The sequence below is a fragment of the Marmota monax genome, unplaced genomic scaffold, assembly GCF_021218885.2.
Source record: "Marmota monax isolate L192 unplaced genomic scaffold, Marmota_monax_Labrador192_F-V1.1 WCK01_AAM20220418_F8-fsc00021, whole genome shotgun sequence".
Classification (NCBI taxonomy): Eukaryota; Metazoa; Chordata; class Mammalia; order Rodentia; family Sciuridae; genus Marmota; species Marmota monax.
Genome location: NW_026695228.1, coordinates 10,874,706 through 10,891,850, shown reverse-complemented (window position 1 = coordinate 10,891,850; position 17,145 = coordinate 10,874,706). Strand labels below are relative to the sequence as shown.

The following is a 17,145-nucleotide window of genomic DNA, read 5'->3' as shown; positions in this document are numbered from 1 at the left end:
TCTTAGGTAAATATGGCTTTAGTATCGACAGACCCCTCTCACCTTTTTTTTGGCACAGAAAAGTAGTAACTCTTTTTAACTGTTTTGTGGATTGAGAAGATATTGATGGTTTTAAATAAGATAACAGGAAGCTCCATTCCTAAAGCAACTGGAGGAGATGGCGGAGCAGTGGGAAGGCAGATGACCCAGGCCCATCTCTACACATCTGCCTCTTAGAACCCAGGGCCTCGGTACCAATAAAATGCAGTTCTGTGTCTGCCAGCCATTAGGTCCATGAAGCCAGGCAGCGGGCAGCTCTGGCTTTTAACATCAAAGGGGGAGGTCTAAACCAGGGTGAGAGGAAGGTGACCTGGGCAGGCTTTCTGCTGCATCTAATTGCTTCTCTAGGCTACTGCCATGTCAGGGCTCTTGCCACACCAAGCAGGCGGATTCCTGGTTAGCAAGGGCAAGCCTGCCCCAACTTGTTTGTTCGAGAAACAGCTGATTTCCAAAGCAAGGCTGGGTCAGCAGGAGGGACCGAGGTCATGGATCATCCCAGGATAGTATTACCGTTAAGAAGAATGGTATGAATTGGGTGCAATGGTACAAAGCAGTTACCCCAGCTACTTGGGAAGCTGAGGTAGGAGGATCACAAGTTGGAGGCCAGCCTGGGCAGCTTCATGAGACCGTCTCAAAATAAAAAGGGCTGGGAGTGTAGCTCAGTGGTATAGTACTTACATAGCATGTATGAAGCCCCGAGGAGGAAGAGGGAAGAAGAAAAGATGTATATGGGAAACCATTTGAACACAGGAAACATGGGCACCAGTTCAAGGGTTACACGCCAAAGGGCTGTGGATTCACAGGCCATTGAAGCTTTGCAACAATGTGGAGACCGACTAGTTTAAACCCTCCACCTTTAAGATGAGGGGACTGAGGTCCAAAAGGGGAAAAGACTTGTTCCAAGCCAGAGCCATCTGCCAGAGAGAGCAATCTAGAACTCTAGTCTCTGGTTTCGGACTAGCCCTACCATGTTGGTTCTTAATGCCTTTTTTTTAATTACCTGACCTCACCTAAAAACTTATTTTTTTGGATGCAGAAACAGAACCAAACACAGAAAGAGATCCAGAACTACTGAACTCCAACCAATCTGCTTTCTAGTGATTACAACTCCCCTGACCAACAGTTAAAAAAAAAAAAAAAGTGGGGTGGGGGGTGTAAGTTGAAATGAAGTGAGACTCCAAGCCCCAGTTAGCTGGAGAGTACACTGCTTGCTGGAAGACAAGCTGAAGGATCCTGGCCGGGGAACCTACTTAGGGTGGCAGCTGCCAAGTAGCCTGTCCTCGGTGGCCCCAGGCTAGCTTTCCTCCCAAGTGAGAGAACTACGGTGCCAGCCTCAGGAAAGGGAGTAATGGAGAGAACAGAACAGAGCTATTGTGCCACAGACAAATTGGCTGAGCTCAGAGAAAACCCCGGGTGGAAATGAACACAGGAAGACAGAGCAGACAGTATCGATCCCCCACCCATATCCTCTTGGCCTGAACCCTTTCTCTGCGGTCCAGCCCAACCTGCAGCTACCAGCACCTGCGTCCCTTTACCCAGGGCTTTCTCTAGTGGCTCTGCCAACATGCACGGCAGGCCAGAGGGCCCGGGCAGCCCTCCGTGGGGCAGGATCCCTATTCCCTCAGCCTTTAGATGGGATAGTGGAGAAGGTGCCTCAGAGCTGACTTTCAGGGTTCCCCCACAAGTTCCAACTGCCCACATGGGTAACCTGCTGAGTAATACACCTATATGGCTGCTAGGATAGTTGTGTGTCAACTTGGCTGAGCTGTACAGAATACCCAGATATTTTGCCGAGCATCAATTCAGTGTTACTATGAAGGTATTTTTAAAGTGAGATCAACATTTAAATCAGACTTTAAATAAAACAGATTGATCTCTCTACTGTGGATGAGCTTCATCCAATCATTAGTCTAAAAAAAACAACACAAAAAAACTAAGGTCCCCCCACAGAAAGAAGGAATTCTGCTTCTAGCCTGCTTTGGATTTGAGATTCAACCTCAACTATGCCCTGGGTCTCTAGCCTATTGCCTGCCCTGCAAAATTCACATGTATCAGCCCCTACAATCTTATTAACTAATTCTTTAAAATCAGTCAATCAAGGTCAGGGGTTAGATCAGTAGTAGAGCTCTTCCCTAGCATGTGAGAGGCCCTGCGTTCAATCCCCAGCACCAATCATCATCATCATCCAACCAACCTCATATTTATATCTGTTTTCTGTCTCCCTCCCTCCCTGTTCCGTTTCTCTGACTACAGCTGCCCACCCTTGCTGTCTCAGTACCCCATTTCCCTACTGGTGCTGCCAGGGATCACCCCTGGTTTTGCTAGTTTTGTTTTTGTGATGCTGGGGAATGAGCCCAGGGGGTATTCTACCACTGAGTTTCATTCCTCGGTCCTATTTATTTATTTATTTATTTATTTTACATTTTGAGACAAGGTCTTGCTAAGTTGCCCAGGCTGGCCTTGAACTTGTGATCCTCCTGCCTCAGCCTCCTGAATTGCTGAGATGACAGGCATGGGCCACCGAGCCCGGCTCAGAGTTTACTCCTGAGTCAATGATGTGCACTTGGATCCTTGACTCTAGATCTATTTGGGGGATGACCCAGATTAACACAGGGAAGTCAAGAAAAGGGAATGGATTTGACCTTCAACATGTGCCCAGCACTGGATTGGGTACTTTAAAAAACACCAACTTCCATCCTCAAACTGCAGAACTGTAGACATGTGGCATCTCCTGCAACTCGAGGAAGGGGAGGAAGAGCAGCAGCTCAGAGACTGAGCTGAAAATGAGGCACACTGCTCTGCCCCAGGCGGGAGTGTGCATGCCAACACTCTCAACATTTCAGAAAAATCTGAAAGGTAACAATCATGGACAGACTGAATTAGCCTATTCGCCAAGTGCAATCATTTTGGAAGCATTTCATCTCGAGAACCGTCTACTTATTGCTTCTCCTTGGTTCAAAATTTATTTTGACATTTGAAATGACCCAAAAAATAGTCAATTCTGTGTCAGACTCTTCTAGAAGCAAGACGCACCATGAGAAACCCTGCCTGAGTGAGGAGGGTCTTGTAGCCGCAGGCAGTAAGAAGAAACAAAGATCATTCTGCAGCTCTGGGCTCCACTGATAGTTTTAAACAGCACTCACCCAAGTCCCCAGGGGGGCTGGGAATGGGCTCCACGGGAAGTGGAGAATGTGTCAGAGCAGCAGCCAATCAGCTCACTTGGTTTGGGGCGTACTGTAGCTGCCCCTCACGTGAGGCAGACAACCAGCCCCGAGAGGGTGCTGGTTCTGATCCAGGCCCTGCTCCAACAGCACATCTCACGGCTACAGGTTTTCCATTCTGGCAGCTCGTGTTCCTGCCATGTCAAATGATGTCATGTTGATGGAAAAGCTGATGAGCCCCGAGGGATGCTTTCCCTCCCTCCTTCCCCTGCCCCCAGCTGGTTCTTTAGGACCCCCCACACCAGCCTGGGCCAGGAGGGAGCCAGCTGTCTCCCATCAACTCTGGCTCTGGTCTCTCCCAGCCAGTTTCGAATCATTCCCATTCTCCATCAGAAGAAGATTTCTGCTGGGAAAAATCTACTCATAAATTCTCCTTCCAGGGTTTCCCTTAGAGTTTCCCAGGAGGAAAGGCGAAAGGGTTATTTCTACTTTAACAGCTTTCCTACGTTTTCTTCCTCTTTTCCTCAAGGAATGACGCAGTCATTACCAGACTGAGGGTTCCCCCATTCCTCACACATCTTCACTATCCCTTGTTATCCCATCGCCTGCTTCTCAAAAGACCAGGACTCAGAGGATGTCCTCTGCATGCAAACACTCTCCAGAGCAGAAATGCATCCCTAAAGCAGAAAAGGGGCCTATGGTCAAGTTGCTCATTTCCACCCTATTTCCCCTGTTAGTGTAAATGGCCAGCTCTCAGGTCCTGGGCTCGATAGCATGTCCAGAGGCAGACACCTCTGCTCACTCACAACTTCATCAGGCTATCTGACAGCCAATGGAAACGCAGCAGCACTGGGTCAGTGTGCAAAACAGAACCATGGAGGGCTCACCCCCAAACCCACCCTGGTTTTCATTCAACACTGGTGAGAGTCCAGAGGTGCCAGCCTGGATTCCCAGCCTTCAGGGAGAGAAATGAACAGGTCAGGCTTCAGCCTGTCCAGAGAGGAGCAAGACACTATCTACCCTTCCTTTGGCCAACCAGGAGGCTCCATGAGGCCGTAGGCAGCTCCCCAGGGAAAGGAGGAAGTGATGAATAACACTCCTGGGGACAGGCAGAACTCTTGTTTTTTAACTACTTAAACACATTATGAACTTGCCCTTGGGGGAGTCCACTGTTAGAGTGAGAAATCTGTGTTCATGTACCAGCATAAATCTGCCAACCAAGGAGCCTGCATGTATCTAGAAGAGCGAGCAAGAAAGACTCCTCCCCCCAAAACAAAAGCCCCATGAGGGCAAGGATTATGCCCATCCTGTCTATTCCTCTGTGCCCAGGGCTGAACAGTGTCTGGCACTTTGTAAGGGCCTCATAACTATTGATCGAACATGGATTTGCCTCACGATCCCATCTCCGCGCTTCTCGAGAGACCAACGAAGGAAATCAAGAGAATGGCCCTGGCCTGCAAATGCTCTCTGGAAGAGAGATACAGGCTTTTATCGTGATTTTGTTTGTTCGCGTGGAATTTTTCTTTCTACTCAATCAGCCTTGCCAAGTACAAACAAAGCACCTATTAATCTACATAATATCCTGGAATCATTTCCTCCAAATGATCCCGTGCTCTGTGTTCTAATCAACGCTGACCCTGTCTTGTTCTGGGGCTTCATCCAGTCTCTGGAGGCAGGACAGCAAGTCAGCCTTCCCCCCAGTCTAAGAAATAGCAGGGACAGCTACCACCTGCTTTCTCTGTGCTGCCAAAGCAGGGCCCCCTCTTTTGAAAACCTAAGCCTTTGAAAACTCCACGTCCTGATCCCACAGTAAATGGAATAATCCCCCCGACATCTGGCTGATGCTGCAAACTCCACGGGGAGCCTCCAAAGACCATCACTTCTTTTTTTCTAACTGCATGGAATGTTCCATAAGACCCAGGCTCCCTGGCACCACATTCCCACAGCCTGGCCCGCCCTCCAGTGAAGTTGAGTCTGGTCCACGTACATTGGGCAAAGGATGCTTGGGGTCCAACATCATGTGTCCTAGAGCTGTGGATGAGCAGGAGAGAGAGGGGAGGGAGCTCTGAGGGAAGGGGTGTCCAGCCCACCCATCTGCTGCCTGCAAAGCCGGCCGATGCAGGGCAGGAGAAAACTCCGAAATGTCCCACAGCTGCCCACCATCCTGCAATCCTACTCCAGCTAAGATGTGTAACCCGAGCCCTGACTCGGTGACTCATTACCAATTTCTCCCGGAACGTGTCTGCCGTGGAATCTGAAGCAGGCCGTGACATTCAGGCAGTTCACAGGCTGCTGTCCATCATGACACTGAGGCGCCGTGATGTTGATGGAGCCTGGGAGGAAGATGGAGACGTCCACCGTAATGACCGGCCTGGCCCTGCAGGGCAAGAGGGGAAGATGACTCAGTCATGGTAAAGAACAGCTCTCGGGAATCAAACAAGAACTACATAGACATGATAAATCCCGGGCCTTCAGCCAGCATTTGATTAAAGTATGAAAAAAAAAAAAAAAAAGAACCCCAAGAGAGAAGGTCCAGTGTGCTCTGTAAATACTTTTTCTGGTCTTAAAAGTAGCACATTTCCTAATATATTAATGGTTAGCCTTCTAATAATAAAGGCAAGTTAGTTGTTAATCAAACACATCTGGTTGAAGCCATAAGTGAACCACCAGATGCTGCCGGGTGATTACTTAAAAATTTTTATCAAATAAGTTCTGATTTCCACTTACTAGGGAGCTATGGGTGTATTTAAGAGGAGTTCCTACACCAGAAGGCAGGGCTCAAGAACTAGGGGCAAGCTCAGGTGTCCTCCAAAGCATTCACTGCCATTGTAAGCACAAACTGCAGTCCCTCCAACTGGCTGAACCGCCTCCTTCATTCATCTCTACCAATTCAGGGACCATTTTTCTTAATGACCTTGATTAATGAAGTCCCTGCTGGTGACAGCAAAGCACTTCAAGGGCAGAAAAAAAAAAAATCAACCCGCCTGGCCTCAGAATCAAATCAAACCCAATAAACATTCACAGTCCTCTCCCTTGACATGGCCCATTCCCCAGCTCTTGATGGATGGTCAGTGTCCATCCAAGCCAACAGATGGACAAAATTCTGCTCTCATGGCAAACATCTGCTCAGGGAAGTTTCACCTAAGCCTCCGCTTAACCTTCTCCCCTGCAGGCCTCTCAGAGAGAGCCTTTTACCTCTAAGGAGCCCCAGTGTCAGTCATAGGGGTGACATAATGAGATTAAGGGACCTTAGTGGCTTGGGAACAATGACCTCACTTGTATACCATGCTCCCTCAAAGAGAGCCCAGGGTGATGGGCAGATGGGAATGACAATCCACCAACTCCAAGAGAAGGAAGCAGCAAAGAAAACCTTGGTGGGAAAAGGAAGTGAGGCCTGCCTGCGGCAGATGGCGTGAGGGTGATCCAGCGGCTGCCACCACTCCTGGGACAGGAGGGTCAACAGAGGGGCAGCTGTGACCAGGGCAGTGGGACTCCCTGAGCAAATCCGGCTGTAGGGCAAAAGGAAGTGGGACAACAATGGTGCCTGAAGGAGATCAACATCCTGGCCTCTCAATTTTCTTCTGGGTTCATTCTGAGAATGCTAGAATTACCTTAGAAAATGGATAGGCTACCCCTGGTCAGCACAATTGTATAGATGCCAATGAACACTGCAGAAAGCCCCACTGACTATTCAACAGCCAGCGGCAAGGTCCCTTCTCCCAGGAAGTTCCCAAGAACCCCTGGCTCCCTCGGTGACCCCACTCCACCACCCTTGCTAAGGAGAACAGTGCTAGGTTTTTCCAAATCAGTCCCCCACCAAGAACTGAGATCCCAATGAATTCATCCTTATGCTGGACACTACTGCAGGACAGGAGATGTGTAAAGTAGGTGTAAACTTTACTGCAGCCCAGGAAACTGAAAATCACAGCAGTGCCCAAAGCTTCAAGAGACAGAAGAGAGACCAGGAGGCATCAGGTACCGGAGAAAGCTGGTTTCTGCCTGGGACAGACAGCCCCACCCTGCAATCCCTGAGCTGCTTGGTCCTGGAACCCAAGAAAAGTCCATCTCCTCCTGCTCCCCTGGGCCAGAGGCTACCTGGTCAGGGAACGGGCTGAGTTCTCCTGTCATTAGAGAGCTCTGCTGCACAGCGCAAGGCAAGCAGGAGGCAGACGTGAGCAGTCCCCACACGATGACCTTGAAGGTTACGAAACAGAATCCTTTCAAACAGTCGGCAGGGACCCTCACGGGTACATCTCCTTCCAACATCTGTCAGATAGGTTCCCTCAAACCTTTTTGTTTCAGCTCCAAGTATTGTTTTTGGATGAGGAAAAGCCCAGAAATCTTTCATAGTGTCTCTGATCACTTCCTTTACCCCTCGATGGCAAAGCACCAGGTACCTATCACCCTAACACAGAGCCTGCCCTCCTGAGCAAACTTCCTGAGGGCAGATCAGGGCCCACTAGCCCGCCCTCCTGGGGCAGGAGATGGCTTCTCACAGTCCTGCCTGCAAATGCCCCAGCCTCTAAGATAAAAGCAAAGGGCACCCGAGGACAGCACTGCAGTACTTTCCAGACTTCCCAGAGGCTGGTAGCTGGAATGCTTGTTTCTTACAACTGACAGTTCAAATCTTAACATTCCATTTCTAGGTGGGTAATAAAAGCAGCTGGGGCACCCTGTGGCACGGTGTTGCTCAAACTTTTTCTTGTCTTTTGCAGAGTAGAAACAGGTGGACATATAAAGAGCCTACCCTCTTGGTGACACTTTGCCACCAGCAAGCCCTGGGGCTCTCTACCTCCAATAGACTTATGTCTGTTTACACTGGAAGCCACCCTCAGTCAGGTCTTCTCTGAGCTGCAGCCCAAGCATTCCTAACCTATGCCCCTCTGCAGTCTCTCCTTGAAGAGACCAGGTACAGTGTGGACATGGTCCTGGGCCTCCCCCCTTTTCTGGTCCCACCCAAAATCTGAGGTCACTCAAAAATCCATGAACTTGCCCAGCACCCAAGTCATGTCTGAGCACCCTACTTAGATCAGCTGAAACCTCCAGGCCTTCTTGTTCCTTGTCAGTCAGTCATATCCCAGGAACCTGATCCTAATGATGCCACCATAGATGTCCAGCCTACATGGCCCCTCAGATAAGCTTGATGATTCCTTTGCCTGTCCCTCCTTGCTCCCTCCACAGTTCATCTCTGAAACCTCCACTGTTCCCCAAGTCCCCTGACCTCCTGGAATAGACTGGGGGGTTAGCATCCTCAGCTTCACCCTCATCTCAAGCTGAACCTCCCCTTGACTCTATTCCTATCCTAGGGTACCCAAAAGATGAGGCCCCCACACCCTCGGCCTGCGTGCCAGATTCCCTCTCCAGCAGCCCTGTCCTTCCTTACCCCCCACCACCACCCACAGCAACCTCTCCAGGCCCCAAGGGAGGAATGGGGTCAGGGTAGCAGGGCTCAGATGAATGGGGATACAGCTGAGCTTGACCACCTCTGTTCCCTTCCAGGAGGGTTAGGGCCTTAGGACATGAGGAAAGTTCTCACAGATATCCTTGGCCTAACTCCTGCCATCCTTAAAATACCCTCTCCGAACCACCTGCCAATTCCATTTGCTCCTTAGCCGCCCAGCTCCTGGAGAGGCAGTCAAGAGTCGCTCTGTGCTCTCAGCTTCTCCTTCCCTCACCCACCCACAGCCATCTGGCTCAGGCCCCATCACTCCTGCAAAGCTGCCAAAGCCACAGAACCACTGGCTTCTGTCACCTCCAACGGGACTCAGCCCCTCCTGAAACCAAAACCAGTGCCCTTGACCTCGTGACCCTGCTTTGCTGTTTTCAAGGCACATCTGTAATTACTTTTTTTTTTAAGTTAATAAAACCTGCATGCCCTTGATCTCTTTACCCATAAAATGGGAATGATAACCATACCTATATCATGGAACTGGTAAGCAGCAGGGAGTCAATGCATATTCTGTCAAGAGAAAAGTGAACAAATCCCAGCACAATCAACACAGCCCAACGCGGAACAATCTTGAGAACATCGCATTGCATTAAAGAAACCAGAATCGAGAGCCCATTCTAATTCCATTTATGTGAAATCCCAGAACAGGCCAAAGTGATCGAGGGGGACAGAAGTCACAAGAGTGCCTGGCTGTCTATCGAGAGAATGGGATAATCAGAAAGAGCACAAGGAAACTAAGTAGTGATGAAATGCTCTTTATCTTGATGGGAGATAGCAGTTATACAGGTGTGTCTACTAGTCAAAACTCATCGAGCCATACACGCAAATTGGCACATTTTACTGTTTGCAAATTATACATCCACACCAGAAGAAAATGACCACAAAGAATGAAAATACCAGTCACGTGACACATGCAACATTTCAGGGGATGGCAGACGGCATGTACGGTAGAGGTCTGGAGATGGCATCACCTAGTGAGTCATAGGTTCCGTAAGTATATGCTCTGACACTTGCAGTGACAAAGTCACCTAGCCAAGCATTAATGTCTTTGAATATGAATAGCGGTTACTTGATGCAGGACCTTATGTAAAATGCTTAGACAGCTTCTGGCGTATGGTAGGTATTCATCCAACATTAGTTGCAGTTATTACCTATTTGTATAGGAGCTAGACCAGGTCTGTCAAGTTCTCTACCGAATCCCCAGGATCTGACATGTGCGTAGTTGCATCTCAACAGGTCAACATGACGGGCTGAGTAAAGAAGTGAAAGAATTCCTGGGATCTCAACATCCCCATGAGCTTCTCCACAGCTGGCCTGGCCTCTGGGCTCCTCATCCAGGCTGGGGCTCTCAAGTTCCTTTCTTAGACTCCTTCCTTGGATCTGTGCTCTCTCTGGCATTCTCCTCCCTGGATTTCACATTTGTCCCTAATAAGTTTCACCTCATCAGACTCAACCCCTCACCCTGGTCTGGATTCTGAGATCTCAGGTCCACTAAGCAATCACTTCAACATTCACATCCGTGTAGAAGACAAAAAACATTCATGAAGGAAGAAAAGCCCTTTGGAGCTCGCATGCACCTCCAGCCCAAAAGAAATTCAACAGACGGAAGGAGGATGATAAAATAACCTACAGAAGGGAACTTAAAGCCAGATGCTCCCAGGATCAAGAAGGCCTATTTTCAACTGAGAAGCCAAGGAACGTGTCATGGTGTATCTGAGAGCAATCTCAACAAATGGGATCAGGCTGCTCAGGAGGTGAAGAGAGTACGAACATATCGAGGAAGGCGAGTGAGAACTATGAGTCATAAGTTGAATCTCCTCCATCATCTGGAGCCTCAAAAGTTGTCTTACACAAGAGGAAAATCATCACCCCAGAGAAAAGGGTGATAAAGAAAGTAAAAACACAGTCAAGATGGAGAATTAAGAACCATAGAGGTTTGATCTTCGTGAATCCCTGCCTGGGGGACATAAATGTTACCTTCACACACCGAAGGGCTGCTGTGCAGAAAATGCTAGACCAGGAAGCAGAACCTCAGTGAGGTGAATTTAACCCAATTTACATCATAAGACTTGCTAACCTGGGGAGAAGGAGGCCAGGCACTGCTAAGAGCACTTTACACTATTTAATGGAGTTCTGGCCAAGAACATCCTGTTCTGCAGACGAGCATCCTGAGGCAGAAGGTCAGGACCTTGCCTTTCTAAGGACACAGGCAAGGTTTGAATCTAGGCCACCTGGTCCTCAAGGTCACACTCAACCTCAAGGTCATTCTGCCTCTTTAACAATGCAATATTTAAGAGTTACCTGGGGATCAACTGTTTCCTTAGAAGTTCCTAAGCCATGGCACCTCATTCAGGAGGCTGTGTGTGTCTCTGGGGGAGACTCAGAGAAGGCAGGACTGAATGAGAAGTATCTGGAGCATGGAACTACGTGGCCTCTGGGATCCTTTCCAGTTCTAAGATCCTATCAGTCTATTTTAGAACGTTCTGCCATGAGGTTACTAACAAAACCTAAGAGTTGGCTCCCACTCCAAAGTGTAATTCTGCCTCCTCTGACTCACACAGACAGAAATACTTAGAGATGGTTCATGGGTGGTGATGGCGACCACCCCCCACACACCAGTCTTGGAAGGAGAGATCCTGACTCAATGGGCTTCAGTGAGCACTAGACTTGAGCTCACAGTCCTCACACTTCTGCTGCCACCAAACAGTGAAGTGCCTCTGATCTCTGGAAGTTGAGAGCTAACTGATATAAAGAAGCTGGGTACAGAGATAAAACGTAGGAAGGACAGTACTTCCCAGCCCTTTGACTATCATAGCACCCATCAAAAATGATAATATTTATCATTAATATTTATATTGCTGTTCATGACCACAAGGAAACAGCCCCTGGGTTTAGGTCTCTAAAAATCCTGCTATCGTCCCCCACCTATAAGCCACTCAAGGCCCAACAGCTGGAGGAAAAGAATGAGACATTTGCATCCACTAAGCACTCCCGGCCCCCAAAAAAATTCAGCAGAGGGAAAAGCTGCCCATCAGTGAATACACACTGTGCCTCCCCCACCAGTCCCACCCCTCCCCATGAAGAACACACCCAAGGAGCAGGGGTGAGGCACCTCACCTTAAAAGAACCACACTGTCGGACATGAAGGCTCCAATAGTGACATCTGAAAACAAGAAGTCACAGTAGTCAGAAACTTATGGAAGGCCACCCACTGGCCCTGGCATGACACATGACAGCAACAGACACCTCTGACTGCCATTGTCTGCACCATGTAATGATTGTAAGAATCAGAGTCACATTGTCCCAAATGGCAGCCAATCCACATATGGCTATTAAGACCTTAAAATGTGTCTGCATTGAGATGGGCTCCAAGCGTAAAATGCACACCAGATTTTGAAATCCTAATTTTTAAAAAAAATTAACTCATTAATGGCTTTTATGTTGATTATGTATAAAATGATAACATGTTGGCCATTTGGGATTAAACATTATAAAAATTAACTTCACTTATTTTGTCTATAACTCTAATGTGGTTACTAACATATTTCAATTTACATATATAGCTCAGATTTTTTTACTTTTTAATTGGCGAGTTAAAGAGAGGGATACCCTAAATTAAATAACTCTTAGAAAATGCTCTAGGGTCTCCGAACCATGGAATAATCCCCTTTCACCCTCACTCTATGTGACCTCAGTGTGTCCCTGTGGAGTGTAGAATCATTATTTGCAGGACCATCTTCAAAAGCTGTCAATACTTTATAATACTTGAGAAAAATTATCGCACATGTCAAATATTACTATTACACATGCTAAATTTAAAAATTTATAAAAATACTTGGTAAACTATAAACCAAAACACTGGTTTAACTATTCATGTTTTGTGGTGCAAGAAGAGTTCTCTTTTTCCTTTGCCATGCTGGGGATCAAATGCAGGTCATTGCATATGCCAGGCAAGCACTCTACCACTGAGTAGCACCCCTGCTGTTAGTAATTTTTATTTATTTCTAAATAACTTTAATTTAGGAAGTATTCACTCATCCAATAGCTGTCTGCCTTTCCTTCTCACCCGCATCCCCACCCCCCCTTAGCCCTAGGGCTCCATCATAGTTCATAGAAACAAGCCTCTGAGTCCAAGAGTCTAAATTGGAATCTAAATCTGCCCATCATAAACAGAGAACATCTGTACATGCCCTCATTAAGGAAAAACACAGCAAATCCATGAATTAAATTGTTCCTAATGTTTCTGCACTTGGGTGTATTTATTAATTTTGTTGTTCTTCAACTTTTTTTTTTTTAGCAGACTGGTATTTGAAAATTAAAGAACATGACAAATTTGTCATTCCTCTTAAGAAAAACTCGAAAAAGTCGTTCAGATCCATTGTGAAATGTGACCACATCTGCTTACCATCATGCATTTATAGAGAAGCAGCAAAGCCACCCGGAGACCTGAGTCCCGCCCATTGCTGCAGGCTCCGGTCAGTCCCCAACCCCCTCTGAGACAGATGCTAACTATAAAGTGGGGAAATACCCCCTCCCTTCCTCCCTATCCCTATGACATCACTGAGATGGCCATTGGATATGGCAGCATTCTGCCTATCTTGAAATGTTCAACCCATATGAGATATTCGAGGTTGACCTTAGATCACCCGTAACAAGAACAACCACTTTCCTAAACTCAAAGACAAACAAAAAAAAAAGATGATCCAGGAGGGTCTATCTTGGGGCCAAAGTTTCCACACTAACTCCTCTCTATTACTACTCCTCTCAGCTCTGTAGTCTCAAGGACATTCAAAACTCCCATTTGTATAAAAATAGGCATCCTCGTTCAGGATGGCATTAGTTTGCACAGATTTGAAGAGAAAAATATTTTTCTCAAAAGCAAGATGAGTATATATTTGGGGAAGTGTTTTCAGCACTTCATGACGACTTTGGATATTTTCAAATTCTTGTCTGCACGTCCTCATCTTCAAACATGCAAAGAACCACTTGACCTAAACCAGGTATCACTTGGGGTGGGTTTTGAAACTGTAGTTTTTATTCAATTAGCCTCAACCACTACAACACACCAATTAACCTAGAACACCAGCCAGCCAGCCTTGAACAGTGAAGGTCTGCTCTCCATCAACAGAAGAACATGGTTTTCTTCTTATCCAAATCTTTCAGTAATTTTCTTTTGTGTGCATGGGGAGGTGCATGCTCCTTTTCCCTCTCAAAAATGAGACATCTCTGAATATGGTCAAATATTTTTGGAAAATGAGGTTTCATTATATAGCATTATAAATGTGGACAATGCTTTCTTTTTTCTTCATTAGAACTGCTACCACAGAAATCACTAAAAAATCCACCTGCCTGCTACTTAACCCTGTCGATCATTTTAAAACTCGAAAAAAAAAAAAAAAACAACCCTTCAACACTATTTTTAACCTTAAAATCAAATACTAAGCAGAAGACCCCATTCTACTGTGTGAATTGTCCTAATCCCAAATGGATGCAACAACGGCTGTCCAAAGTGACAATTATTCTATTTCATGAATCTTCATCTCATGTGTTTTTAAAGAACAACAGCTTACCCGGATAGCCATTTCCATCCATATCAATGCCTCCAGATATGGACTGCCCAAACATCCGCAGAACAGGGTTAATCTTCCTCCCAGACAGTTTCTAAAACAGATAACGGGGAAATGGAGTCACCGGAAAGAAGCAGAGTCACATACAAGAACCTGGGATTCCTTGAACCCAGCTTCCCCAGGGAACCTGGTATTAGGTTGAAAAGGAAAAAAAAAAAAATCACAGCCCGAATTTGATCAGGTAGGGGGTCTCTGGTAGGCTGTTGAAGACCACACACTGCTTTATTATTTGCCTTGGCCAAAAGTCATCATTCTGAAATTTTGCTTAAAAAAAAAAAAAAAAAAATCCGCCTACACCAGCGCAATAGTTTGACATGTAAAGTTAACACGACGGATGAAACTTCCATTTCTAACAGGTTCTGTTTCCTTTTGACTTGGGTATACCTGGCTGAAATAGGAATAGCATATTTCCCTCCTTTCTACCCAAATAGTTGCCAGATAACACTTCCCCCCAAGATGCACCCAATAATGGTCTCTTCCCTAAATGGCCAGATAATTAACCCATCTCGCTGGAAAGATGGCCACGTGGAAACCACCCCAGGAGGTCTACAGTCTCCCAAGCTTCACAGACAGAATTAAACATCTTTGTCTAGTAAACTAGGTTCACAAGTCCACCACCACAGGACATGTTAGCACCCGTGCTTATCATCACGTGAATCAAGAATACTTGTGATACAACCAGCCCGCCTCACACCAGAGCTGTGTACTGATGATCGATCGTGTGGCATGGTTCCTCACAGGACACCAAACTTCCTCAATCAGAAAATCCCATCTTCTGGGACCTGACCAGCCTCTCCTTCCCTGGATCCAGTCTCCCTGGGGAGGCTCACCTCCCGATACCCACATTGTGGATGACAAGAGACACGCTTGGTTTTCATGTGTCGTAGCAAAATCCACAATGGGACCAGGTTTGTGGATACCAGGGGCTCACATCGCCTTTCCTTCCTTTCCCTTCTCACCAAGTCATCCTGCAGAGAAATCATGAGTGTGTGCAGGGGGAGTTTCCCACAGGAACTATAGAAGGAGATGAGGATATCCCCACTCTCCAGCAGCTGATAACTGCCAATAACCCTCCCAGAAATGATCCGGGAGGGCCGCTTGCCACCTTCAGTTAAGCCATCCCTCAGGAAACATGACAGCATTGCAGGAACAGTACGGCAGCACTATAGGCAACACTCTCGAAGAACGGCTTCTCGCAAACAGGCAACGGGGCTGTCTGAACAAACATGCATGCAAGTCTGCATACCTCTTAAAAGCCATGCTTTGAAGCAGACCATCTTGACTCCAAAGGCCAAGAACAACGCTAGTAGTAGCTCACCCTGGGTTTGCATTTCTAAGGTATGCTGTGGCTGGGACCAGGGGGAGAGTGAAGGGGTGGTCCATTTGGGGGTGGCGACGTAGGCTTAAGTTATCCGCAGACATCTGCAGGCCATTATGCTATAAAGCCAGGAAGATAAGTCTGCTCAGGGCTAATAACCCTAAATGGAAACCAGGAACCTTGGAAAACCTCCACTTGACCAGGTTTATATGCAGTGTCCGTTATGGCGAGAGAAAAGATCAGAGGGGCCGCCATGACGTGCCCTGAGGGCTCTCAAATCGAGAAAGGCACACAAGGATCTTAAAATCAACACTTTTCAGGATAAACTCAAGAAAGAGGAATGCGCTAAAGAGTAATGTGGAAGAAGTTAAGGAGGCCCTGATCTCACAATTTAGCCAGCAGAAATAATACCAATCTGGGCCAAAGAAAAGCGATCCTGTTGCCCGGATTCGTTTCTGATTTCTCCCTCTAGTTCCTTCACACAATGCCAGCTCTGTCCAGGACCTGGGCCTGGAAGAATCCGTCATTAAAGAATTTTTTTAACCCTTTTAAATCACTGACCTTATCATATACATTTTAGCAAATTAGGAAAGTATAATCAGAGGGGTGTCTTTTTTTTTTTTTAAAAAAAAAAAAAAAAAAAAACTCCAAACCACTTCTCTGTCAAGGCTAAGGAGCCAGCATGTGCTGACAAAGGCCGGCAGTCCAGCTGCTGATCCCTGCTTCCTACTACAGACGCTCCATGCTAACCACAAAATGTATGCTGCAGTTTTCTGCAGGGATTCCACCCAGCAACCAAACAAAACACTGCAGGATGCTGGGCGGAGGGGAAACAGGGGTCTCCACAGGTCGTCTCCCTGTGTGATTAGGCTCCCAGGTCCAGGAGGATGCCTGGGGAATGACCCTGACCCTCCGCTGAGGACAGGGTTCCTTAGATGACTTTCACCTTGTCACACTGGGAACAGCATCCCTGACCCACATCAGTGCAGCTCTTGGGGCACAGATGTGACCTCCACACAGCTCCCAAAGCCTCTCCCTGTAGCATGTCAGCCAGATCACCTGAGAGTCTTTTGCTCCCATTATTACTTATTTCTAATGAAAAGAGCATGATCTGTGTGGCTAGATGCTCCTTGGCATAAGCGTGCCTCGTGGCAAAATAAGTTTCCATATTCCTAAGCCATCCTCCTAAGCTGCCTTGAGCGGGACTTTTCCCAGTGTGGAGAATGGTGGTCATGATCAACATTTGGGAGTCAGAAATGGTGAACTGTGAATGGTCACATTGTCGCCTACAACCTTGGGCATGCAAAACACCTTCCCCAAGTCACATTTGCCTCATGAAAGAACAAAGGATAATCAAAGACACCCACTTCGCATAGTTGCTGGGAGGAATCAGAGTATGGAAAGGGCAGAGACGTCCCCCAGGAAACAGTCCCTCCTGTCCCAGCACCTTCCTAAGCACCTGTCTGTCACAGGCAGGTCACCTAACTAAGCAGGAGGCCAGCAGAGAGGGAACACAGGGTTCAGCTGGCCACAAACCCACCACCCCAAACT

At 47.2% G+C, this 17,145-nt stretch overlaps 1 protein-coding gene across 1 annotated transcript in view; it reads right to left on the bottom strand.

Moving 5' to 3' along the window:
* Positions 1-17,145, bottom strand: part of Itga9 (integrin subunit alpha 9) — a 320,954-nt gene that overhangs the window by 233,641 nt on the left and 70,168 nt on the right. Inside the window, exons 12-14 of the mRNA XM_046436952.2 lie at positions 14,220-14,310; positions 11,767-11,812; positions 5,423-5,577 (exon numbers count right to left, since the gene is read on the bottom strand). Of these exons, the coding sequence (XP_046292908.1) occupies positions 5,423-5,577; positions 11,767-11,812; positions 14,220-14,310 (292 nt within the window). The remainder of the gene's footprint in view (positions 1-5,422; positions 5,578-11,766; positions 11,813-14,219; positions 14,311-17,145) is intronic.